The sequence below is a fragment of the Mugil cephalus genome, chromosome 9, assembly GCF_022458985.1.
Source record: "Mugil cephalus isolate CIBA_MC_2020 chromosome 9, CIBA_Mcephalus_1.1, whole genome shotgun sequence".
NCBI classification, from domain to species: Eukaryota; Metazoa; Chordata; class Actinopteri; order Mugiliformes; family Mugilidae; genus Mugil; species Mugil cephalus.
The window spans coordinates 12,613,155-12,639,581 of NC_061778.1; the positions used below are offsets into that span (position 1 = coordinate 12,613,155).

Here is a 26,427-nt window from a genome sequence, read left to right on the forward strand (position 1 = left end):
AAAGTAAAATGTGCACGGAGTGAGTCATTGGGTGAAAGAGGAAAAAAAAAAGTAAAAATGATGGTTAGTAAAAAAAGAAATCTCACAAAGTGCTTAGAACCACAACCTTGCTTGACAAAACCTGCTCAGGAATGTGAAGGAGACCACCAAAAACAAACAAACAAAAAAAAACAATTAAACAGGGTCCTGAAATGGCTGCATACCCCTCAAATGGGTGAAGTGTGGCGTTAGATAGTGTGTGGCCTTTAAAAGCAATTCCGTGACATCACATAGGCATTTCAAGTTTGAAGAAAAGTTTGGTTAAATGCCTTGAAGCAAGCCTTTATAAAAAAACCACGGCAACATCAAAGAACTTAAGGCTACTGTTAGTGAAAAGATAGCCTGCCAGCACACTGAGAACATCCAGCCAGAGTCAGTTCACTAGCCAAGAGCAGGTGCAGTTTTTAACTTTTGATTTCTCCAACAAAACATTTGGCCATCAAAGACTGGATTTTTAGGTTGCCATGCATCAGTCCGAACCCATGAACTCTGTGTGTTGGATTTGAACCACTATAGGATGACCAGGCTCCTCCACAGCTCAGTAGCACTGCTCTGCAAACAGCTCACTCATTGGCTAGCCTGTAGCTGAATAGCAAAGCAGGCAGTTCTCTAAATAAATTTGGACTCTGATTTTCTCTAATGTAACACTATTAATCAAAGGACATGCTAATACAGTTACATAACTGATTAATACACATTCAGAAGATATGAACTAAAAATAAGCTTAATTAAATATCTTTAAAACTATGAAGAGGCAGCTTCAGCTTGAGGCAGTGGGTTTTATGACAGTTTATGCTGTTTCCATAGCAACAGATACTAACCTGATGCTGGAACGTCAGACATCAGAGCAGCAAGGATAGTGTTTCTGAAATTAGAGTGCTTCGTGTTTGCAAATTGCAAATGTTACAAGTAACAACGTATGTAACTCCCTACACTACAACTGGAAGACAAAGGAAGGGTGGGGGGAATATACGCAGGTATGCTGATGAAAATGTATAAATAAAACTGATGGTAAAATGAGTTCTGAACAAATCTGGAATGCTTTTTGGTTTGGTGCTGTTGGAGGCACACTGTTCGTAGAACAATCCATTTACATGCACGGCAACGCGCAAAACAAACAAAACTACTGCATCTTGTGTTTTTTATAAATGGCTGCAGTGAGTAAAGGCAGTATATTGTCTGCCTCCTACAATGGAGTTGTGTTCCTATCCAAGTCAAGTCAACTCCCTAGGGGGAAAAGGAGAAAGAGGACAAGACATATGTACTAAAAGAGAGAGAAATATGGGAAAGCCGGTGATGCAGCAGGTGACGAGACACAAGTGAACAATCGCTGACTACGCAACATTGTATGAATACACATGTTCTACGTGTGTTTCCATGCCTATAACACATATACATAAGATATTGTATAAACCAGCAATAAACCCTTAAATGTCATGCTCTCATCTGTCCTTAGTCAGCAAACTCAAATAGACGAGATATTAGCTCATTACTATATGACGGTACAGCCTCCTGTTTGTTTGAAAGAAGAAGAGGGTAAGAAAGAAAAAGAATTGGAGGTAAGGGAGCGACGGAATAAATACCCGTCTGTTTTCCCCTCAACAGAAATAAACAAGGCGTTCACTTGTCAGCCTGCGAGAGAAGGGCACACTGTTTATGCAGAGGAGAAGAGACGCACTCACACACAGATGCACACACACAAATAGCAAATCTGGAGATGGGTGCTGTTGGCAAGTGTGAGTGCTTAAGTCAAAATATGTGTCTAGTCCTGACACTGTCAGAAGCACCTGATATGTAGCTCTTCCTTTGTATGGCTGTGAGCCTAAATTACAGCATGTACGCTACAGTGGCGTGCACGCATTATGAGTCACTAGATTTCTAAGATTACAAGAATATATTCCCTCATGAAGATTGAAAAGGCAAAGCCCTGTGTCCAGATGTATTTCACTCGGAGACTTAAAATTGTTTAAAAACAGCTGTTTCTCTTAGTAAATGGTGGTGGAGAAATGTGCCTCCCAGGGCAAAAGAAAAATAAGTTTGGAGGGATAAAGTGCACCGAGACAAATCAGTTTAGCGCCTACAGGTTGTGTTTTCTTCCCCTTTCTTTCTATTTTATTGTAGTACTCGTGGTATGGGAGCGTGCAAGCAATTGTAGGTGCTATCAGCAGAGAGGGTACATCCGACACACCATGTATTTTCAACTTGGCTGCAGAGATGTAGTCAACAAGGATGAATGAGCTGTAGTGCAAGCACTCAACTGTCAATCTGTGCTCATACACAAGAGCTTTGTCCACGAGAGTGGGTGGGTGGGTGGATGGCTGGGTGTGTGTGTGCGTGCGTGTACGTATGCGTGTGCGGCCGACTCCAGAGAGAATGTATCAAGGCTAGAATGACTTTCAACTGAAATGTATATGAGATTCAAATTACATTCCCTTTTTCCTCTATATTCTGCCTTTTCCGCACTCCTCAACCCCCTTCCTTTGTCTTCTGGGAGCCTTAGTCAGCTAAGCTCAGATGTAAAAAGATTTTCTTCTCCCTCCGTTTCTCTCTCTCTCTCTCTCTCTCACATAGACACACAACAACACAAACACGGACACGCACATTATTTTTAAAGGGCAGCTGGATGTTGGTGGGAATAGTTGTAAAAATAAAAAAGCGAACTCAAGGCTCTATTGTCTGGCTTGAGCTCATCTCAGCTGTCAACTGTGACCCTTTGCGCTATTGACAAGAGATGGATAAAAAGACCACTATTAGGATACAACTGTCATATACAAAGCTCGTGGCAATGACCTGCGTGCTATGTTTGACATAAAAACCATGGACTCTAAAAAGGGATGTCTCTCTATGACATCGACCACAGGTTTCTTTGAGAGCAGCTGAGCCTGATGCCACTTTGACAGTCCTTGACTGCATCCAAAACCGGACGAAGTCGTCGATCATGAGAGGAGCTGTGGAAAAGCTGACAACTTGCTCTAGCTCTGACCAAATCCCATTTTAACATGGGGATCTATGGGGATTGAAACGCTTTTAAAGGCCTCATTCACTACTCAATGAATTGTAGTTTTTCCACCCTGGAGATTGCCCCATGATATAAACTGGAAATCAAATCATGGGCTGTCTTTCGAAAATGACGCCATATACAATTCAATATTTACTCAACCTTGCATCAAAAAACAGATGGGAAGTGCTTCTGACTTAGCATAAGGATTATCTGCAGAAACTGGTGTTTCAGTGACTACCAAGACACTATCCAAGATAGAAAAAAAAAAATATTAAAAAATATTGCTCACGAAATGGCACAACGCTGTAAGACTAAACTTTCCAAAGAACAAGAATATTGGCAGAACATTCTTTGGTCGGATGAATCCAAAATAACTTCAAATTAGATGTGTTCCAGCATGTTTTTGCGGCATGGTGGTGACTGTAAAACACTGAGGTGGGAGTGTACAGATACGTGGCACCACAAATGCAAAAGGTGCAGGGAGGATGATGCTATGGATGCAAGTTTGCATACCCCAATACGGAGTGGACAGATGACTCACAGTCTCAACAAGCTTGGCAGGAAAGGAGTTTCCTAACATGAAAATGACCTAAAACAGCGACAATCACAACAAATTGTGGTAACTAAGAACTAAGACCTGACCAACTCTGTCTCCTGACTGCAATAAAACAACCTTAGAGTTTTCTTTAAAAAAAAAGAAAAAAAAAGAATAAAAACAAAATTCTGTTGCACTGGTGTTGTACTATGCACCTATACATGCTTAATATAACATCTATAATACTTTAACACCAGTTCACTGAGAAATAGTGTATGATGATGCATGCGGAATCCTTGAATATATTAATAGCATAGGGTGTAGTCTGTGGTGCTGTATACTGTAATCTCTTCTCAGCATGTTCCGGGTCCTCCCCTGGGTCTTCTAGCAGGGTAATGTGTCTGTCCAATGGAAGTCACCCCGAAGACATCCTAATCAGACGCCAAAGCCATCTAAACTGACTCCTTTCAACACAAGAGCAGTCTCCCTGGGACTCTGTCTGTGTGCCTCAACTGGTAACTCATTCGCAATCTCATTCATCCGGTCACTATCTAAAGTGCTGGACCATCTGTTATGAGTGGACTATATGTCAACTGGTAAATCCAAAGCTTTGCTGACCTCCTCACCATGGTGGTCTAGTACAGCACCTGCATTACTGCTAATGCTGTATCTATCCACCCAACAGTCTCATGACAATTTCGCCATTTAGGCTCAACAAGACCCTGAGATACTTCAAATGGGACAGCACCAGTCCAAGTCCATTCTCAGTTTTATAGTTTGATGAAGCCAACAAACACACAATGAAGTTTCTTTGAGCAGAGATCGCCTATTTAGAAAGATGTTGTTTTGATGGCTGCAGATCGGACACTCTCGCCATGAGATCCTTTCAACGACACATGGCTCATATCAATGGCTCCAATAACTCACACTCCTGTATTGCCACCAACAAGCCTTCTCCAATACTATTACCCTTCTAGTAACCTCCCAAGGATAAAGACTTGGTCCACTGATCCACAACCATGGTGGAATCCACAATGTTCCTCATGGATTTGAGATTCGACAATTCTCTGAAGCTTCCCTTCCACCTGGCGTAAGATTTCCTCACCATCCTTGAGACGTTATACCAAATGCTGTTGAGATTTAGGTTTAAAATGAGGCTTAAATTGGGCAAAATCAGATCACTTGCCAGACCAGGGTAGGCCAAGCTTAATTTAATTTCTCCTGACATCTAGACCTTTGGCCAAGTCAATTAAAATAAAATTGATTAGGACTTCTTTGAGTGGCAACACAAGTGCCCTTTGCACCCCCTATTGGAACAAATGGTTCCAACCTGCCTGCAGTTTGGAGTGATCATTATTGATTGCTCTCCATACTGAGTTTAACTTGTGTGCAGCGTCATTGATTCTAATGTGTTGGCTCTGAGCTTCAACAGTGTGTAGGGTTACAATTCAATGGTGTTGTCGGATAGGCCTCCGTTACAGCAATGCTAGCTTGCCCTCTGGGGTGGATTTTCTGTTTCGGGTCGTCTGTAGTTTTAATCGATTATTCTTCTCAACAAATATTATGTAGTCGCTGATGTCAGACCAGGTTGAGCTAGCAGAGATGGTGACAGTATTACTATACATTAAAATATTAAATTATTGTAGACAGTGCACAACTCATGAGACGCGTAATTTAGCTGAACAGTGATTCACACATGTGCAAAGGAGGGCTATTCGTGGAACATGTCACACTTGTAAAGCTTAGGTGTGTGACTCAGAAGGAAAAGGGGGACGGTAAAAAAGCAATAAACTTGGCGGATTCCTCCTAAGACATGTTTGAAACTCACATTGCTGTTTTCAAACAATGTCTCCAGTAGACAGAGCGGAACAGGAACAGAAAACCTGTGTTGCCCTGGGCATTGTAAAACAATGGCTATGCACATGAACAAAAAAAAAAAAAAAAAGAGAGAGAGAGAGAGGGAGAGAAAAGCAGACTGCACTTTCAAAATATCAAGAGCTAAGGTACAGAATGTGAGAGCAGAGAAAATAAGTAGGTGAGGGAAGAATAGGAAGAGGGCAGGCACGCTGAAAATAGCAGAATGGAAAGAAAAATAATGATGCAAAACAAGAGGCGATCAAGTGGGCCTGATAAGCGTTTGAGAGGAATAAATGTCAAGTCAAGTAGTAAGAGAACAGGCAGAGGTAAGAAAGAAAGTGAGGGACAGAGAAAGAGAGAGAAGAGAGAGAGAGAGAGAGAGAGAGAGAGAGAGAGAGAGAGAGAGAGACTGCATTTATGCCGCAAAAAAAATCAAATGAGGAAACAGGAAGGACACATCTGAAACCATCCAATACAGATCAGAGCTGCTTGCGCCATTTTGTTGAAGTGGTTTAACGAAAATGAAATTAAAACTTAAATAAAAAGAGACACTATTGGGAAAAAACAAAACTCCAAATGTGTTATACTCCACTGATTTCAATGAACTATTGATGTGCGTGCGCGCTGATGTGCCAGCGCGTCTTATGGGAGTCCTCAGGCCATCTCATAAGTCCCAGAGAGCTCATTGATTAGCTATTAATAAAGCCCAGAGATGCCATTGCTGACAGGGGAGATCAGTGGGCTCACACAAACCCACAGACACACACACAGAGGCAGGCTCACGGTCGGATTTAACAGATATGACAGAGGTGACATGAGGTTAGAGAGAAAGAACGGGACAGGGGGAAAAAGTCCGGGAAACATCGGAATTAAATAAAATGGAGTGTCAAAAGGGGAAGAGAAAAATTGAGTGGAACCGGAGAAAAAACGGGACAGCAGGTAAATTGTGCTAATCCGTTTAACCTGTCTTCTGCCCACTCCCCTAGCAAGTTATTTCACCTCTATTTTTCTCTCCTCCTTTCACTTTGAAGCTCCCCATCTTTCTCCCGCTGCCTCTGCTCCTGTCCACTGTGGGCTGCATGTCAGCGCTCTGTTGGTTGTCTCCATCCTGTCTTTGATTAGCTGTGATATATGAGGTAGATGACAGAAATGAATAAGGAAAAGTGAATTGAAGCACCAAAGACAGGCAAAGAGAGGTAAGGCGAGGAGAACCTCCATCCGACGGATATGACGGTGGTCAGATCTGGACATGTCGGGAAGAGAAAACGAGAATGAAAGGAGGAGAGGGAGGACTGGTGCATCAGACAGGACGCATTTGCATCTCTCTTCTGCTTTATTTGATGCAATTTTCATCCATTTTGTTCCTGGTTTCTCACCCCACTGCTTCCCCCCCTCCTCCTGCTCTGTCCCTCTTCAGCTACCCTGCCTCTTTCCCTTCCTCCCTCTCCCTCTCCCTCTCCCTAGCATGTACATCTTCAGGTCACGGGTCATTAAGTCAGCTCCAGCGGGGATGTGTTGGAACAGGATATCTCTCATATTGCCCTGCCCCCACTGCGCTACTAAAACACAAATAGGAATAAACACATACATGTCCGTAACCTCACGTGCACACACACACACACACACACACACACACACACACACACACACACACACACACACGCTTTACGCCTTCCTTTTGTTTGTAAGTCTTTTTTATTATGCACAGTGAAGACCAGACATGTTCTTGACCTGTTGGTCAACTTACTCACTGACTCATAAGATCATACTCTTCATTACATAATTTTTTTCTGATGCTGGATGGAGCAGTTATTTCATGCCAACCTCTACACATATAGTACATACAGTGATGGATTAATCTCTGGATTTTTAAAGTTTTAGCTTTTTAGTCAGCTGATTGCTGAGCTGAACACATGCGAAATTAGACGGACGACTGCAATAAAATAATGCTTTTGCTTTTTCCCCACGAAAATGACTGAAACCATTAATCAATTAACAAAGGAGCTGATAATTCCTCTTTTTGATTAACAAACCAGTGGTTGCAGCTATGATAAGACTGTGTCAATTTCTTATTTTTCAGAAAACAAACCATGTGTGGTCATTTGGTTTGTCATACAGCGGTTTAAAAAGTCCTACTTTATGATAAGATGGCAACACTTAAGTTACATTTCTGCTTTTTACATTCCCAAAACGTCTTTTGAGATACCTTCAGAGGTAAGGAATGTATTTAAATAGCAGGTATTAGCTATTTACTTTGCAACCGTTTCTAAGTGAAATATAATATATTCAGCAGAGGCTACAGCTGCAGCTTTATTATGTATTATTTATTCACACGCTGTGGTGTATAAAGTTGGTGTGGAGCACTGGATACTGTTGGAACATGGATATTTCTTCAATCTGTTAACCTAAACTGACTAAGAGACTAACTTTAGAAAAGGTCACATGAAGCAAATTCACAATTCAACTCAAGCACATGTGACAAACACTGTCAGACTCCGGCAAATGCCTGGTTGCAAATCCATACACACGCACACACACACACACACAACCGCGCACACATATGCACACAAGTGCACTTCTCCACCATGGTTGTTGTGCACTGTCAAACAACATTAGACTGCAAGGAGGTGTCAGTGGGATAATTAGAATAACACATCCACTGCATTCTTCATTATATGTGTCATCTTCACTTACTGGCCGTGCTTCCTCACTGACATCACGCCTACTGCCCCGCCTCCGACACACAGCAGAATATTACCCCACCCTTCAACTGCCGTGCTTTTTTAGGCAAGTCATGCTCCCCATTAGTGATGGCTTCAAGTATGGATCTAATTGTCTGAACTGCCATCATGTATTTTTTCCCTAATTAGCTTCTTGGGACGGAGGAGGAGGTGGAGGAGGAGGAGGAGGAGGAGGAGGAAGAAGGCAGCAGTGATACGCAAAGTTGAGCCACAGCATCACTGTTTGAGGAAGAGGGTGTTGGCGAGGAGATCATGGTGGATGATGAGTAATGCTCTGACGTCGGCTCTGCATTTGGCAAAATATCTGACAGCAATTCTGTCTGCTGGCATGTGCCTACTCACTATGGTATATATATGCGGACGGATACAATGAGGCATCCATTCAGTGAGAAAGATGCAGATCTTCCGCCTTCCGGGCTGCAAACACAGCAAAGCGACAGTCTCATCTCACAGTCGACAAGGACTATACGGTGTAAAATGAAAGGCAAGACGGTCAGCAGGTCACAAGCGAACGCACGGACAAATCCACAAGAACACACTCGCGCGCACCTTGTGGCTAATGAATAACTAAGTAGCAGAGAGGAAAGGGAGCCATCTTCTCTGAGTAAGGCCAAATGAATTCGGTGAAGCGCTATGCAAATGTTCCCTGGGCTAACGAGACTGCCTGCATGATTGGAGTGCCATTGAAATTCTCCTCGTGCACAGCCCTCTCTCACTTCCTCCCTCCCTCCTTCAATCTCCCTCCATCTCTCCCGCCATTTCAATCTCTACACAGAACATCCATGTTCCTGAGCATGTACAATAGACATCCATCCATGCATCCATCCATCCATGCATCCATCCATCCGTCCATCCATCCGATTCAAATAACCCAGACATTTACATGTCAGACAATTTAAAATCTGCAAATGGTCATCTCCTTTCATCATTCAAATCATGTAACCCACCGTAGATAAACACTGCGGCCCTATCAGTGCCTGGACAGCAGTGAATGCTCCTGTGTCTGACTCCCTCTGTCTGTCTCGCTGACACACACATACACACAGAGTCCGCTCAAACAGAGCAAGCTCAGAGTCGCTCTGCACCTGTTCTCTCTGTAAAACATCCAAACACGAGTGCTGAATAAATAACCCAACCTCACACGCATCACTGCCAGGTTCACACACACACACACACACACACACACACACACACACACACACACACACACACACACACACACACACACACACACACACACACACACGCGCGCACACACGCCCATAAACACACATCAATAAGTAAACACCACCCATTTCCCCTCCACAGTTACCCCCTCTCCCACCCGCCCTGTCTGCCCTTTTCCCTCCCCAGATTTCGCAAGGTACGAACTCTAACCATCCTGCAGACAAATACACGTAGATGCCCAACATGTGTGTAATGCTTAATGGTGAGATGCTAACAGGGATAAGTGAGGAAAGTCTACAGAAGAAAGAGAAATGGAGGAGAGCGGGTAGGTGGGGCGGCATTAAGCACTTGTCAGATGCATCTTTAATGGCAGGACACAGCGGCTTTAGAGCCCCTGGCCTTCTCTTCCTCCCTAGGGTGCTGGGGACAGCAAGAAATCTAAGCACACCCGCCTCTCTCTTCATCCTCTCCTATGTCCTCATATACCTACCCGACTCATTCCATCATCCCTGCATCCTATGCCCACTTCGCCATCTGCATAATTTAGCATGTCATGCTTTTGTGCCACTTTGTCTTCCCTTTTTTTGCTTATTCTGCTACTTTTTTGCGCCTATCTGTTTTGTCCACTTTCAGGTCTGATGGAGTGGAAGGAACAAGCGATGCTTTGTCACTTCACTGTCTCCTAATAAGTGCCTCTGGAAAGGAAGGGGCAAGGGAGGGATGAAGTTGAGGGGTAGAGAGAGTGCAGGGCCTCTGCAGAGTGTCCACAAAATGGAGACCGGGACAGAAGCTGCAGCAGCTGTGGTGACGCTACACTTCACACGGAGAGAGAGGCAGCGTGTGTGAAAGAGAAGAAGGATTAAACAGCCTCAATCAATGAATGCAAAAAAACACAGGCGGCACACTTTTCCACGCACTCTTCGCCCTCAGTACTTACCTTTTTCTGCCTGCGTCAATCAATTAATCAATAGCTCTTAACAGAAAAATCAATCGATCCATACATCTATTAGTGCGTGTCTTTTTTTGACTATTATTCTGTCAGTCTACTTGCCTCACAGTTCAGATTTTTTTCCTAATATGGAAAACTGCATGTTAAAATATCACAAGCAACAACTTAAGCAGGTTTGTGCCCAATTCAATGCACTGATATGTTTTTTTAATCAACATTTAACCAAGGCATGCTACTACTTGGGTGTCACCAGTATCATTTATCCAACCGCAACGTATACAGTGATTCAGCAAAGAAAATAAAGCTAACCACATCAGAACTGTATTGTTCATTTATTTTAATCATCAGTGTAGATTTAATTCATGCAGATGTTTCTGATGGAATGTCTAGGAGAAGAGAGTCTTAAACGAACATTGTTTTATCGTGTTCTGTTGTACTATTTATCGTGTTTTTTATCTTACTGTGCAGCACTTTGGAAACCTTGTGTTGGTTAAAATCGTGCTATATAAATAAAGTGGATCGGATTGGATTGGAACACGATCTGAAATATTATGATTAATTATAATATATTAAAGGCCCAATCAAAATTTTCAAAAATGAACGTTAATTTTTGAATGTTCACTTCGGTATCACTGTGTAGTAGCATAAAGCAGTAAAAGTAAAGTTAGACTGCGTGCAGAGTTTTTCTAATATTTGACAGGTATCCAAGCAACTTGGAAAACTCGCTCATGTCTTGGTGGCTCCCGTCTCTTTACGTGATCGCAGATTGACTCAGTGTCGGTGATATCAGCTTTCTGTTGATGTTGACGGTGGCTCTTTGTATGTTGCTGCAGCGGTCGTCAAATCTGGAGCAAATCGGATGCCTCCTTGATGAAATGGCGTGACAAATTCCAAAGGTGTACGGTGATTAATAATTTTACACGGTTACGTGCAGTAACCTTTAGGCAGGAATTCATGAAATGCTTGAAAATGTTTAATGGTGACTCTGGATAAATCGTAAAAGAAAGAAAGGCAGAAAAAAAAGAAAGAAAGTCACGTCCTCTGTGTCTGTTTGTGTATGTGCGTGTCTGTGTGTTTGCATGAGTATGGCGGAGCCGAGCCGTGGCGATGCACTAATAAAAATCAGGCAGCGATGCATCCTCACACCTTTCTCATTCCGCCCGCCAGATCGCACCCGTTGCCATGGTGACCAGATAAAACTCACACTGTTTTAAGCTCCAACTGGAGGGGGAGATGGATACTAACAAAGTGACACACATACATACAAAGCACACGCGCACGCACGCAGATGAGGTTCCTTCATACACATCCGCCAGAGCGTGCTCTTTCTGGCCCCCTAACTGACAGGCAAACAAATGTTAATTTTCTAACCAACGGCAACACAAGCAAACCGACAATTAAAGGGAGAAACACGGTTAGATGGAAAGGTATGACAGGGGAGTAAAAACCCAGATAGGCAGTCAACACACAAAGCCCTCCTCTGTTTGACTGTCTGCCTGTCTATCTATCTGTCTACCCCCACCCCCCCACCCCCTCCCACATCGCTTCGCGAACGGGGCCGCTACGCAAACAGATTTGGCTGTCAAATAGTGACACGACACCCAGGCAGGGTCGTCTCGCAGTGAGGCCAGCTGTCAGCAAACACCCTCTTGCCTCTTCATCAAAGCCCATTCAAACTCAGCTTTATTGACCAACACAGCCGTCTGTGTGACATGTGTCATCCTGTCAAGCCAACACCTTGGCATACAGTGTCCCTAATAAATGGCAAACCACTAGAGCATCTCGAGAGCTATCAAAAGACTGAAAGCTGTACATGCCACCAGGAGCTGATAGATGAAGCGGATGGGTGGATGGGTGGATGGATGGATGGATGGATGGATGGATGGATGGATGGATGGATGGAGGTGTGTGGCTGAGTGCAGCAGGCTGGGAGGGGTGCGTACACGCACTCTGTGTGAGAGCGTGTGTGTGTGTGTGTGTGTGGCCATGATGCTGACACAGGCCACCAGTCTGTACCAGGGAGGGAAAGAGATGAGAGGAGGCTTTGAGTCAAAGACGGACGGGAAGAAGAAGAGGAGCACTGTGTTACTAATAAGACCTATTCATCAGCTGTGGAGAGACAAGGAGTGAGGGACTAGAAAGAAAAAAAAAAAAAGGAAAACAAAAAAAAAGAAGCTCAAGTCTTTTCAAATGCAAATTCGAATGATTCGGGATGATTATTTTTTATTAGCGAATAATCCGATCACTATTTTTTGGCTAGTGTCATTATATTTACTGTCAACGTTGAATGTGACATGATCAACAGGCCACTTACTTAAAAATACTTATATGAGACAAAGAAAAAAAATCCAATCCATAATGTTTGGTTTATTATAATGAAAAATAGTTTAAAATGATTGATTATTAATGCAAAAAGACTGTATCGACTGATCGGGATAACCTCTATAAAAAAAAAAAAAAAAAAAAAAAAAAAAGCTGCTGTGTAACTATTTATGTTTGTGTCCATGTCCACACGCTTTTGCTCGTTCATACGTGCATGTTTCACCGAATGCGTCCATCAGTTGATCAATAATGCACTCCCGCTGAGCTCTTACCACACAGCCCATGATACAGTGGCTATAACACACACACGCACACACACACACACACACACACACACACACACACACACACACACACACACACACACACACACACACACACACACACTGAGCTATGAGTCAAACAGACTGGCCCGGTCTCACCACTCTCACACCGACGGATCCGTGACAAGAGAGAGGGGAATCCAACAGCAAGCTTTATCGATCCAGACTGGAAACCCCCCTCAGGCCACACACACACACACACACCCCCCACACACACACACACACACACACACCACAGTGGATCAATGAGTGCTCCTGTGTGAAGGACAGAGCAATACAAAGAGGGACACAAACGCACCTTCGCACACACATTCGCACGCGCTGTCGAGAGATGAAACGGGCGCTCGGTATCAGAGAGCGAGATAAGGGGCAGAGGGAGCAATACGTATCATCTGACCTAAACAGGCTCATCTGACACCCTGCAATTTGCCATTGCTCCGCGGAGCAAATGTTAACACTGCACCACACGAGCCTGAACACAAACACACACACACGCACGCACGCGAATGCCAATGCACAGACACGGAGCAGCATGCAGGAGGCTCGCTTTCGAACTTATATTATTAGTTTAACATTGAGTGATCTGAATAGAGGATCGGATGAAGCAGTGAGAACAGCTCCAGACACAGCAGAGCCCTGGAGGTGTGGCTGCTCTCTTTTCCGTGACTGTGATGAGCAGCTAAACAGATCTATCACTCATCAAATTAGATCCTCCCCATCCACACACACACACGCACACACACACACAGACACACACACACACACACACACACACACACCCTTCTGTCCTTCTCTCGCCATCACACACAAACACACACACACACAGCACATGTCTACTAATGCCTGATTTATCCCTGTAACACAGCTATTAACGACAGCGGTGTCAGTGAGTGAGTGGGGAGCCAGGAATGCATCAGGCAAAGGCCATTTCATCAGACTTATTTTTGAATGACTGGAGCGTCCTGTCAACCTTCCTCCATTTTCAGTCGCTGACACCAATGCCAGTGAGTTAAGAGCTGTGAGCAATCATGAAAATTAGTTGTTGTTGTTGTTTTTAAAAAACAAAATCTACATTAGAGTTATTATTTTAACTGAACCAACTCGTGATTTGACATTAGATTCTAACGTCATACACAAGCGTCACATCATGATTGGATCATTTGACTTCCATTGTTATCAACTGACTGATCAAACACAGTGTGCTTTCAGAAAGTGAACATGGGACATAGTCTGGCTTTTGTGGCGAACCAAGGATTTCCTACCGGGGACGATGGAGACGGTGTCTTTCTCCCAGGACACGACACTGACGTACTCCTGGACGGCTGAGGGGATGAGGCACTTGAACACGGCAACATTACCCCGCATGGAGCGCTGGTCGGCCACGCGGACTGTATAGGGCTCCCTGAACACTGTGGAAGAAAAGAGCTGGTGTCAGTTGATGGAGGGATGTCAGTTGGAGGTAGCGGCGGACGTCTCAGGTCAACTTAGATCTTTAGTTACGACCAATTTCAAGAGTTGATTGTGACGATTTTGTTGGTTTTGCGATAGCAGCAGTGCTAACAAGAACAGTGCCAGAGAACAGTTTCCCAGAGAACCGTACGTATTCAAATGATCAACAGTCCAAAAGGCAAAGAAAAAAAGCAATGCATAAAACTTTGAAAGCTAAACCAACGAAGGTGTTGCACTCTGGGTCTTTAGGACACCCAACTATTAGCAGACTGCTGTGGTGTTTAGATATCGTCTTGAGAGTTTATTACATCCATCCTTGATCAATATCGTAATGACTCAATTAAGAGTCCAAAAATGAAAGATGCTGCCAAGTTCTAAAACAAGTTGGTTTAAATGTTATATATCTGCAAATAAATTAAACAGTTTTAGCTACATAACATTTTGACGCCATGTGCCTGACGTCCTTCTCCCTTTTCTAACCTAAATCTAAAAGCAAGGGCAAGCTTAGTGAACTAAACCGGTATTCTGTTCGATCACGTTAGGCCCCAGAGTCACTGTACCGTAGTAAGGAGGGCTAACTTGGAGCTAAGTAGAAGGGAACGCACAGTGAGTGCCCCCTCGCCTTTTAAAGAACCATGCCACAGATGCTATGCGACGGCGAGGAGTGGAGGGCTGCTCACAGCCGATGGAACTGTCACATGCAGGCGCCAGGCATCAAAAACACAGCCCCTGCACATGGCATGCAGAACACTACGCTATGAATCTGTGCCAGTGTACAGAAAGGATGGCAGTGATTAAGACAGGCTTAATGATGAAAACAGTAGCCTGTAGCTAACCAAATTATCTCTCCAGTTAACTCTGTCACATTAAGATTAGCGAGAAATGCGAAATGCTGAATCAGAGCATACATTTTCATTAAATAAATTAAGTAAAGGGAAATTAAGTTAATGGATTATTTGGGTGAGGAGGCAAGACAGGTAGTTCAAGGGCATTCCAGCTAGACTGAATGAACAGGGAGCTGTTTACTAAACCGAACTGAGCTGAGCTGTGTGGCTTTACCCGCCATCTTGATCTCATTTGTTTAAAGGGATGTTACTCGATTTTTCTCCTGAAACTTTGACACAGACAAAAAGGAGGCTGTTTGACATGATTAAGATGAGCACAATTACAGAAAACAGATAGGGGCTAACACTGATATTGGGGAGTGTTTCAGGCAATTTATCAACTGGGATCCCTTTAGCAATGAGGACAGTAATGGCTTAACAATGTAAAATGCACACACACAAAATACAGGGAGGGGCCCCACCCTCCTGTGTGCTCGCTCTCTCCCCCAGCTCTCCAGTGATATAATTAACGCCTAGCCTGAAGGCCAGTTTCCTTGGTCATTAATAATGCTTTATGCCAGCCTCCACTGTCACTGGAACCCAGTGGAACCAAAGCCAATGTCCTTGTCCAAATGGCGGCGAGTCTTTCACCTTAAAGTTCGAGGTTTTTGTCTCCACAGTCTTTGTTTGTTTCCGTCCACAGCTCTATCACTGTACGCTCTCGTTCGTACTCGGCTGAACTTTGGACCCTTTTCTTTTGTCTTTCCTGACGTGAGCAGGAGTCAAGATCTAGTCAAAACTTCAGAAATTCTAGATTTATTCACATATGCGACTCCACAACAAACAGATGAGGTGTATAACACAGGACTGTGTGCCTTTAGACTACCATCTGTGCTGTCACCCTGCTACTTTCCACCTCCCTTGAACCTGGAGAGCATATCGCTTCCCACTTTGGTCGCCAGACACACAGGCTGCTAATGCGAGCCGAAGCTTCATTTGTACACAAATCAAGGCTAAGAGACAATGAATTCTAATCAGGTCCTCATTTCAATTCTTCATTTAATCAGCCCCTGCTTTTCATTGATGCCATCTACCTGCAGATCAATAGCCTGGATCCACAGAGTAGCCTCAGCTGTTGTGGCCGAGCCAATTCTCTCAATCATTTATTTACTCTCTGACTGACCCTGCTGCCTCTTGTCAATAGCAAGTAAAATCCCCAATGTCCACTGCGCCTTCATAGAGTGTTTAAAATCAACTTGACAGCTTGTAAATGTGCGGCGCAGTGATGACATGTCATCACATTTCAGTTCAGTGCTTCAAATCCAGTCAAGGTCACATCAGGTTTAAACTTCCTGTCCGTGATCCCACCTTGTCCTACACTTGATACCCTTTAAGAAAGTCTTGTTTAACCACTCATCTCCTCATTAAAGCCTGCCCTGTATGGCAACATGCCCTTGTACACAACCATGTAACCAGCCCCAATGAGGAGAAGCTGTTGAGATAGCATTGTAATTTATCACACGTTTTCTATGAAGATATGAACAACACAGGGAAAAAAACAAAAAAACATTACATATTCATCCTCTTAAGCCTTGTGACATGATGCAAATGGTAGCCCGGCTGATTTGTGTGTAAATTGCACTCCCCCTCATCGCATGCGCAGCAGAATCATTAGGATGTTACTGATGCCTGACTATATGCAGCGTGGTTGCCTAGGAACGAGCTAAAACATGGGTCTGGGTGACTGGGCGCACTGGGAGGCAAGTCCTGTATCACTGTCGCTTCAATAATTAACGACGGGGAAACCAAATACTGCATTTACTTATTCATAAAGCAAGCAGTAAAAACACAGAAGGAGACAGAGCAGGAGAAACATAATGAAACACAGGAGAAATGAGCGAATGCAGGTTTCAGTATGAAATTAGAAAGACAGAAAAAGAAATGTATCAGGTTCGGAGACTCCGTTTACTGTGTTAGTGAGGAAATGTCAGAGCCAGAGAAGAAATGAGGAGGGCAGATGGAGGAAGGAGATCTAAACACCTGCTGTCTTGGCCCAGGCCTACGTAGGTTTGTGTGTTTTAGTTGGAACAAAGGGGAGCTGAGGTGGGGCTCACCGAACAGGTGTCCCCATTTCATTTTATTAAGTTTGTTTAAGGAGATGTTAGGTGCACAAGGCATGAAACTCACGAACTCCAGACGGAATATATCCATACCACAACTAACTAAAACAACTGACTGTACGTACCAAAGGTGTGCTTTCCTTTTAAGAGTTACGCATGCGTCTTCTTTAACTTGTTACCTTATGTGAAAATCTGAAAACGATGAGAAAGTGCAGAAAAATTGCAAAATGCAAGGAAATGATATGTTCAGACGTGAGTGGAGAGTCCGCAAGCTCGATATGTCGCACACACAAACAATTTTGCTTTAGGGGTTAGCATCACGAAGATATTAAATCTATTTATTGACGTGGAATAGATTTCTTTGCCCTTTTCCTTAATAATGCTATGTTTGAAGAATGACCTTTTTTTAAAAAACTCAACCAATGGCCTTTTTTATTCTGGTACACATTGTAATAAAACTGCGACCGGCTGAAACAAGAACACATTTAAATTGGGCATAACCCCACAGACAATCTATCAAAATTAGAATTTATTTTTATTTATTATCACAATTTAAGGCTTATTGGCAAGACATACACTATTTTAAAATTTTCTTTTCGGGGCAGGGGTCAACAAACAGCGGACTGCTAAAACTTAGTGCAGTAACTGAAGCGCACTCAACATAAAGTCTGCTTTAAGTTTTGTCTCTAATTGTAATTGGCTTAAGGTAACAGGCAATTCAAATCAATATGAACTACTGTCTATTACTTAGAAGCTAAAGCAGTAATGTTAGTTATGACGAATCCTTCAATTTAAGCAATTTTTACTGGTTTGTCTACTTTTAGACGAAAGCCTGCATTATAGGAAAGTCCCAATATTATGGAGAGTACGACAACTTGAGGCGCGTCTTCAGTTTGAGCAGCCATTTATTCGATAGATTAAACACATTAGTGCAATAGCCTGTTGTTAAGCTTGAGTAAAAAGGCAAATACAAAACTTGATTTGTATTTGTGATGAAAGAGCAAAAGAAAAGAAAAGAAAAAAAAACATATAGAGGAAAACAAGCAGCCCACATGGTGATTTTCATAAATGCAGAGCTATCCAGACAGGTGCTAGTGCTATTATTGGACCACAATCAGCATGCATTGTAGAGGGTGAGAAATAGGGGGAGAGACAGAGAGAGAGATGTGAAGGGAAGGGAAAGAGAGCGGGAGGGAGAAAGACACGGATGGCAAAAGGGGGGGGGGGGGGGGGGTGGGGGTTGGGTCAGATTTTATTTTGGTGGGAGGGGGTGTCACACTGCGAGCTGTCGGCTGCCATCATTCTCCTGCACCACCTGAGACGAGGCATGCCACACCCTAGCGCTCACGCCTCTGTCGCCCATGGCAACTACAGGCTTTCATGTGTATGCGAGCGTGTAAGTGAGCATGTGTGTTGTGCAGGACCGCGGAGGTAATGAGGTGCACACATATGCACGTGAGCCCCGGTTATGGAGCTGTGTGGAGTTGTGGTTGCCTCAGCATTTAATTGATTAATTGTTGTAATTATTTGGGAGGAAGGTCATCCCGACGCCGAGGCTGGCTGGAAGGTCACTCTCACGCTGGAGGGACTGTCCTCCTCTAGAGACCACACAAGCCATATGGGTGTGTTTGCGCGTGTGGTGGTGAGGAACAGAGTCTGGCAGCATTTTGGAGAACGATTTTGTTTGTGTACATGTGTCGGGTGTGGAACTGCTGACTGTGTCTTCATGTAGGATTGTTAAACGCAGTCAAAATGTCTGCCTGGCCATCAACCCGACCTCAAAATCCACTTTTTTATGATTCTTTTCACATCTTTTCACGTCTGTAGCTCACTCTCCAAAATTTATTTATTTATTTATTTTTTTCGCCAAACACACTGACAAAGAGCTGGCAACTAAACACCATGAGCCAGCTTGAGGAAAATGGCTGTGTCTGTGTATATGTGTGCATATGTGTGTGTGTGTGTGTGTGTCTGTGTGTGTGTGTGTAGTTAGGGGACTTTCCAGTCCATGGACAGATGGAGAGACTGGGAGACAGGAGGCTTGCTGGCATGATCTGCGCACAGGCTGGTGTGCCCGTTAGTGTGGGTCTGCGTGTGCGCGTGCGCGTGTGTTTGCAAGGGTGCGTGCATATGCATGTGAACACACACGCATGTGTGTTGTGTACACGTGCGTCCAGTGTGTATCACACGAGGTCGTGTGCATGTGTTTATGCTCTTTAGGTATGTGTGTTCGTGGGTGTGAGAAAGTGCAGTAACACCTTCCCTCCGTGCGTTCAGCACCTCTTTCCAGCTTTGACCTTGGCAGCAGAGTGCGGACGGGTCACTAAACCAACTGTCTACATAGCTGTGTGTCTGTCTTCTACTGTATTTTTTTTTTTGTAATTCTACAGTATTTTGAGACACTTCAACTCGACCGGGAGGAGTTGTTGATTTAGGACACCAATAAGACTCATAGATTCAGGGCTTCCATGGGTTAAATATTCGGTAGTGACCAGAAAAATGAAATTATATATAATTATAATGCTCTTAAATAGTGCACTCTGACAATTTAATACACAATGATTAATTTGCTTGTCATAAGAGACAAACATTTTTAAATTGATCTCTTTCCCTTAAGTCAACATGGTCACCGCACTCGTGACCAAATGACAAAATTATACAAAGATCCATGCATTTACAGTATTAAAAACCAGATATTCTATCACTCAGCAGTTATCTCTCTGCAAAAGACCGCAGGCGGAGTTACCACAACAGATTAATTCTTAAAGTCACCTATGTTGCTATTTTTTTTCTATGACCGAACAAACAAAGAAAATACAGTCGCCTACGACTACAGTTACGGAGGTATAGTCAAGGTTCCAGCTGCCATCTGAATGACACCATTCACATCTCAGGGAAGTCCATCTATTATCTGTAACCGCTTATCCTTAGAAGGTCGCAGGGAGGGGCTGGAGCCTACACCAGCAGTCACTGGGGGTGGGGGCGCAGGTACACCCTGTCACGCGGCACTCACATGCACACCTAGGGCCAATTTAGAATCACCATTAAACGTCAGCTTGCATGTTTTTGGAATGTGGAAAAGGGAGGAACCTGCAAACGCTGCACGGGAGGTCGCCCTAGTGTTAACTCATTAGGTGCTATATACTGACTTAAGTGCACCACTGTGTTGCCTCCTGGGAAGTGGGGTTCAAAAACACACCTGCATTTAGATCCAAAACAAACTGAAACAAGGGCAACTGGACTTGTAAAGTTTCCTGAAGTAATTTTGCCAAATATCCAAGTAGCTTCTTTGATTCATGGGAAGTTGGGGTTTAAATAGGAACATCTGAGACCCTAGTTTTTGACTATACCATGACCTGGGCCATAAGATGGCTTCAAAGTGGTGATGTTGAAAGAAGGTATGTCCAAACCCTCACCTGCTTTGATGTGGATGCTGGGGCTTCGAATCTTGCCTGCTTGGTTCTCAGCCGTGCAGAAGTACTCGTTGTCGTGGATAATGCTGTTATAGGCGGAGGGAGAGAAAGGGTAGAGCTGGAGGGTGCCGTTGGCATGCACGTGGCGGATATGGGGCACGTCGTAAATGTCGTCTCCGGCGGCCAGGTACCAGCGCAGGACGGCATGGGGGGCGCCGCCCGCAGGGCAGGGCAGGGACACCCCCACCGAGCTGGAGAAGGTCACCCGCTGCAGGGAGGCGTTCACAAAGTACAGCCGAGTAGAGACAACATCCTCACTGTTGACTGTTCGGACGAGAGAGAAAAGGGAGTTGGTTAGCGGGTATGTGTCAGACATAAAGGTAACATTCACATAACAGGTATGAAGAGAGAGACATTGCTGATTAACGACTGAAATTATTCAATGGACAGTGAGTACAACTGCATACGTACATATTAAGACTGTATCCACACACAATACAATCTGCGAGAATCTACAAAAACACACTGCACTGACGCAGCAAGTATGGACACACAAATGTAGCCATTATTCATCATCATATTAGATAAACGTCACATAGTCAACATGAAATATTTTATCAATATTTACCATATTTCATGAGTCAACTCACTAGTTGAGTGGAATAATAATAATAAGCTATTCTCGATCAAACACAGTTACCTACATGCAGAATACAAAGCACAGGCGCATCCAGGTCGGCTATCTATCTCATTCCATATGTATTAGCCTAATATATGTACCCAGAGACTCCTTTGAAAATCTGCCTCTCAGTAGGAGGAAGACGGGTCACATAACTCAACCCCACTGCCATTTTTATGCTTACTGCCTATATTCTCCATCATAGTGGGAAAAATGTTCACATGGATGAGACAGTTAAGCATTACGTGTGTCAGGCCAACTTAAGCCATATCACATCATTGTATGGAGGCCTTTCTCCGTAGCTGTAGATGCCTGGGGAGCCGGAGACTACATATGCTAGTTGTAAAACAAAAGCTTTCGCGGCACAGATGAAGAGCTGCTACCAGATAAGCTGTCCTATGGGAAACAGACCACCAATTATCCCCCACCCTCTCAAAACGCCCTTGTCCAATTTAAAGCAGTGTATAGAGGCACCCCTTTAGGATCTGTGTGCGTCTTGGAGTGTTTGCAGGGACTAGGGGAGGGGGGGTACGGGTCTAGAGGAGTGTAAAAAAAAGTGCTGAGCTCAGCTTGGCTGGAGGCCAGGGGAAGACGTCGTGCCCCAAGCCAGAGAATTCTCTTCTCAGACAATGATACTTAATTAATCCCTTTCCTGGATTGTGTCAACAATGCCTGGATTAGCCCTATCTATTCAATTCTGTGTGTGTGTGGAGAAATGAGTCGGCTATCAATAGAGATATAAAGACAATATCAGATGTCATTTAGGCTCTAATTTTGACTGATCCTCTGCATCAATACATATCATTAGTAGCAGGCAATAAAATGGAAGACAAAGGCACACTAGCTGCCTTTTGAAGATCTGAATACATAGTTAGCAACAGAATGAATGGCTGATATAAAAGACGATTTTTTATCTCTTCTGTATATAATAATAATAACATGACATAATGACACTAATAGCATGATATGAATTGGATGAATCATGTGAGCAAAATAAAAAGCTCAGAAGTAATATGCAAGGATTAGGGGACAAACCTAAACTGATATACGGTGGTTTCTATTTCACCTCTATTGTTGCTTAACGCTTCATGCATCCATCCATATCTCTCTGTCTTGTCAGAGTCGCGTGTCCTTTTCCTGTCATTTTATATTTTTTTATGTCATTTTTGTATTACCACAGCCCAAGTGGACACCCCTCCAAGACACAAACCCTTCCTCATGTCTTTTTTCCGCCACATGTGATCGGAATCTGTATGCCACGCACAGAAAGTTAAACCCACATAATCTCCTCTCACATTTAACACACACACACATAGTCTATCCACTCGGTAATCGCACTGCTGTGGGAGGCCGTTGTCCAGACTTCCCTGCCTTTCATGCGTGTGTGGGTGTCAAGCGGAAGGAAAGATCAGGGAGCCTGGCAGGAGTGTAATATTGTAGACAGGATATGGGTGGCTGGTTGAGGGAAAGGTTCTCAGGTGCAAAGGTGTTTGGATGCAACTGAGTGAGTGAGTGAGTGTGTGTATCGGTGTGTGGTAAGGTCAAAGGGATAGAGAGGTTAATGTTAAATGACTGCCTCAGTTCTTGATGTCAAACTCAGCCAGCAGCCGAGGCAGAGGTGTCAAGAACAAAAGCTATGATTGCCGCCGGAGTGCGTGTGCTGAACATGCGTGTCTGCGCCTGTGTGCACGGAAGAGATGCTGAGGAGATAGTCTCCGTTTAAATAGATCCTCTATTCAAAAATCTGAATTTAGGTCATTTCAATCCTGCTATTTGAATCTGTGTCAGTCACACATACACACACAGTTTGCTAGGCTGACTGATCAGCACTTTCAGCACCATGGAGAGCACCACAATGTATCACTGCTTGAGGAACACATACACAAGAGTTTTAATACTGAGTTAAAAGGGAGGAAACTACTAGCAGATGATATCAGTGACAGTGACCTGCTTCTCTATTTCTTTCAAGTGTTTTCTTGACAAAAAATATCCTTGGCTTAAAAGCACTTAAAACTGAACAACATTACTATTAGAGCCCTTTCAAATACAGCTAATCACAGAGAAATGTTAAGCTACCAAATGGACTTTTTCATTATCCACCTCCGAGGACGCAATTGTCATTGCGGAATTGTTTATGAATGTTTCACCACAGAGAAAACAGCAGTGCATCTGTAGCTAAATATGTGTATAATTAAATGACCTGGAAGCATTCCTGGAATGATTTTCGTTGTCTCACAGTAGGTTTGTTCAACTTTCCATTCATGGCACCAGATATGAACACTCACTTTTTTCATTCAGAACTTCGACATTTGTATGTTGCAGCAGGTTGAAAGTAGTCATCTTATTTTAGCTTTAAGTTTTCTGGTCACCAAACTCTCCTTCATAATGCAAATATGTTGTTATATTGCGTACAAAGTGTGTATTTTGTATCAAATCACAACAAGTTTAACTTAAAAAAAAAATAAAGCAATGCAAACTATCTACCAATTTTTTTATTTTGACTTGTTTTAATAAAATCCTTTCTAGATGCACAATGGAGTAAAATATAAAGTTGCTCTAAAGAAAGGAAGCATAGAATATAATGTGAATAATAAACAGGTTACGTGTAGTCCTAATGTCTCCCCTAATAGGTTGTTTGGTCATATCTCAACCTTTCTGATTTGTTACGAGCGCTCATTAGTGTCCTGACTCTTAGGTTGGGAAGCTCATTTAAGCTCTAAAGGTAGATAACCTCATCAAAAATCAACTCTAAAGAACCCCTCAGATGTCATCAAAGATGACCTCGAACACACTAAAAACCAATCAGACAAAAACTCAAAGTCTGTGGGAAAACATCAAAAAAAAGCAACAGCTTATGATGCGATGGTTAATCGCATTGTCCTGGGGTAAGAATTCAGGTCACCGAGTTCACAAACGCACACACGCTGCCGCACACAAAGACACATGTGTACAAACACGCAGAAACAAGCACCCAGTCTCCAGGACAGACTGCATTGATTACAGCCTCAAGCAGAAAAGACCATCGTGATGATGACCACGTGCCTTGTGGCAGTAACTGTTCAGAGTTTGCTGTGAAAATATTACAACAGAACAATAAAAGGTGAGATTGTGAAGAACTACCAAACGCCACTTGGAATAACGGTCTCCCAGGTACAGCTACTGGTGTGATATAAAATAAATAAGAATAACATTTTGTGACACAGTGTGCACAGAGTTCTTATTTCTTTGTCTTCCCTGGAGGCTTGACGTTTTTAGGATAGCTGAGGTGTGCGAATGGGACAGCAATTACAGGCATTACTGCGACGTGAAAATGTAGCGAGCTGCTTAAATTGCATGACTGACAGAGGACATACGCTAATTATCCAACCGAGCTCTTACATGAAATGTGAATGAATGTATAGATGAACACAGGGGGCTAAAACGCATCTAATCTATCTGTCCAACAATTGACTGGAAATGATTAATGTAAAGCAACAATAATCCAATTCATCTTTATTTGGGCTTTATTAAAGTCCTCCCATTGCCCTAGGCTCCTTCCCCACCCTTTCCCCCAGAAGAGAAAGAAGGAGCAAAGCGGCATTCATTCATTCATTCATTCATGAACTGTATTTTGATTTCCTTCTTCAAGCATGAATGCACTGATTACAATAAAGAAGGTCAAAGTGATTTTGGGTGAAACACCCAGAAACATCATTCTTGTCGGGTGAATGAATCTCCCCCCCCCGTTTTTCTTTTGACTGAAATCTTCCTTTGCTATACACTCAAACACATTTACACTTTGTTTCCTGTTTTTGCAGTGGATATGAAAATGGAGTATGAATATGTATGCTGGAGAAGCAAGGATATTGCCTATGGTGAACCGCTATGCATAATGCAGCTTTTTCTGTCTCATCTAGATTCATTCAGACGCACACACACACACACACACTGAGATTCATACCATCACGTGCATAGAAAAACAGGGCTATAAATCCCTCCCTCTCCCTCCCTCTCGAAGTCTCTCCTTAAAACAGACACACACAAAGTCACATAAATACATTTCAGATTGCACTTATACATTGATAGCAAGTTGATGTTTGTGTATGATGTGTATGTATGTGGTGAACCATGTAGCACTAGAGGTAACAGCACACAGAACACATTCGGGCCAAACAACAGCTTAAGCACTGAAGTCAGTGGCAATACAGTCTTTGCAGTGATGCTGCATAAAAATGGCACAACATAAAAGGCAAAAGATAGGATCATGTTTGATAGAGGGAGCCGCTCATTTATTTTACAATGACTCCAGATGGAGATATGCATTAGGGTTACATGACAATGTGTCTCCTTGGTTTTATGTGCAGTCAGAAAAAGAAAACATTTCCAACTTGGTTTTATTTCAGTGACTGTGGGGGAAAGCAAGAACAGGAAGGCTGCATGGTGTGATATTAGGGCTGTGAATACAGGTACAGGGGAGGGGGATTGTAGGCGGTAAACAACCCCTATACACAATTTATGCACTGTCAGTGAAATATTAGGCAGCCATTTCAGCATCTGAAAATTCACATCTCCCAGTTCAAAAAGATGATTTCCGCTGTTGAAGTGACTGTCAGATTGTAGAGATGTGTTTTTCTTCTTCCTACCCTCCCTCAAAGACAGGGCCATAAATTGTTTGATAGTAAGCAGAACAACAGAGAGAGGCAGGGAGAGAAGGAGAGAGAGAGACTAAGTGAAAGAGAGCTGATCTTGGATATGATTGTTTTATTTCTTTATTCCTGTTTAGTTTTGTTATTTACGACAAGGGCGTCAATCTTTCTCTGTGCGTAATGGCGAGGGCACTGGGCGACCGAACCCTACGGTTGCACATAAAACCTGTTGAGTGAGCGGTCAGAATGCTCCTTTGTGTCAGCTTTGTGTACTACGAAGTTGTAGCTATGGACCACAAGATAGACAGCTGTACAACGATAAACAGTCATTTGAGCCAACAGGAAAAGCCGATATATGTTTATTTGAATAATGCGTAAAAACA

The 26,427-nt window shown here is 43.3% G+C and overlaps 1 protein-coding gene across 2 annotated transcripts in view; it reads right to left on the reverse strand.

Moving 5' to 3' along the window:
• The window catches only part of LOC125013927 (Down syndrome cell adhesion molecule-like protein 1 homolog), an 88,686-nt gene that overhangs the window by 57,645 nt on the left and 4,614 nt on the right, over positions 1–26,427 (reverse strand). For both annotated transcript variants that reach the window (XM_047594885.1, XM_047594883.1), the window contains exons 2-3: positions 20,744–21,064; positions 14,197–14,343 (exon numbers count right to left, since the gene is read on the reverse strand). In XM_047594885.1, the coding sequence (XP_047450841.1) occupies positions 14,197–14,343; positions 20,744–21,064 (468 nt within the window). The remainder of the gene's footprint in view (positions 1–14,196; positions 14,344–20,743; positions 21,065–26,427) is intronic.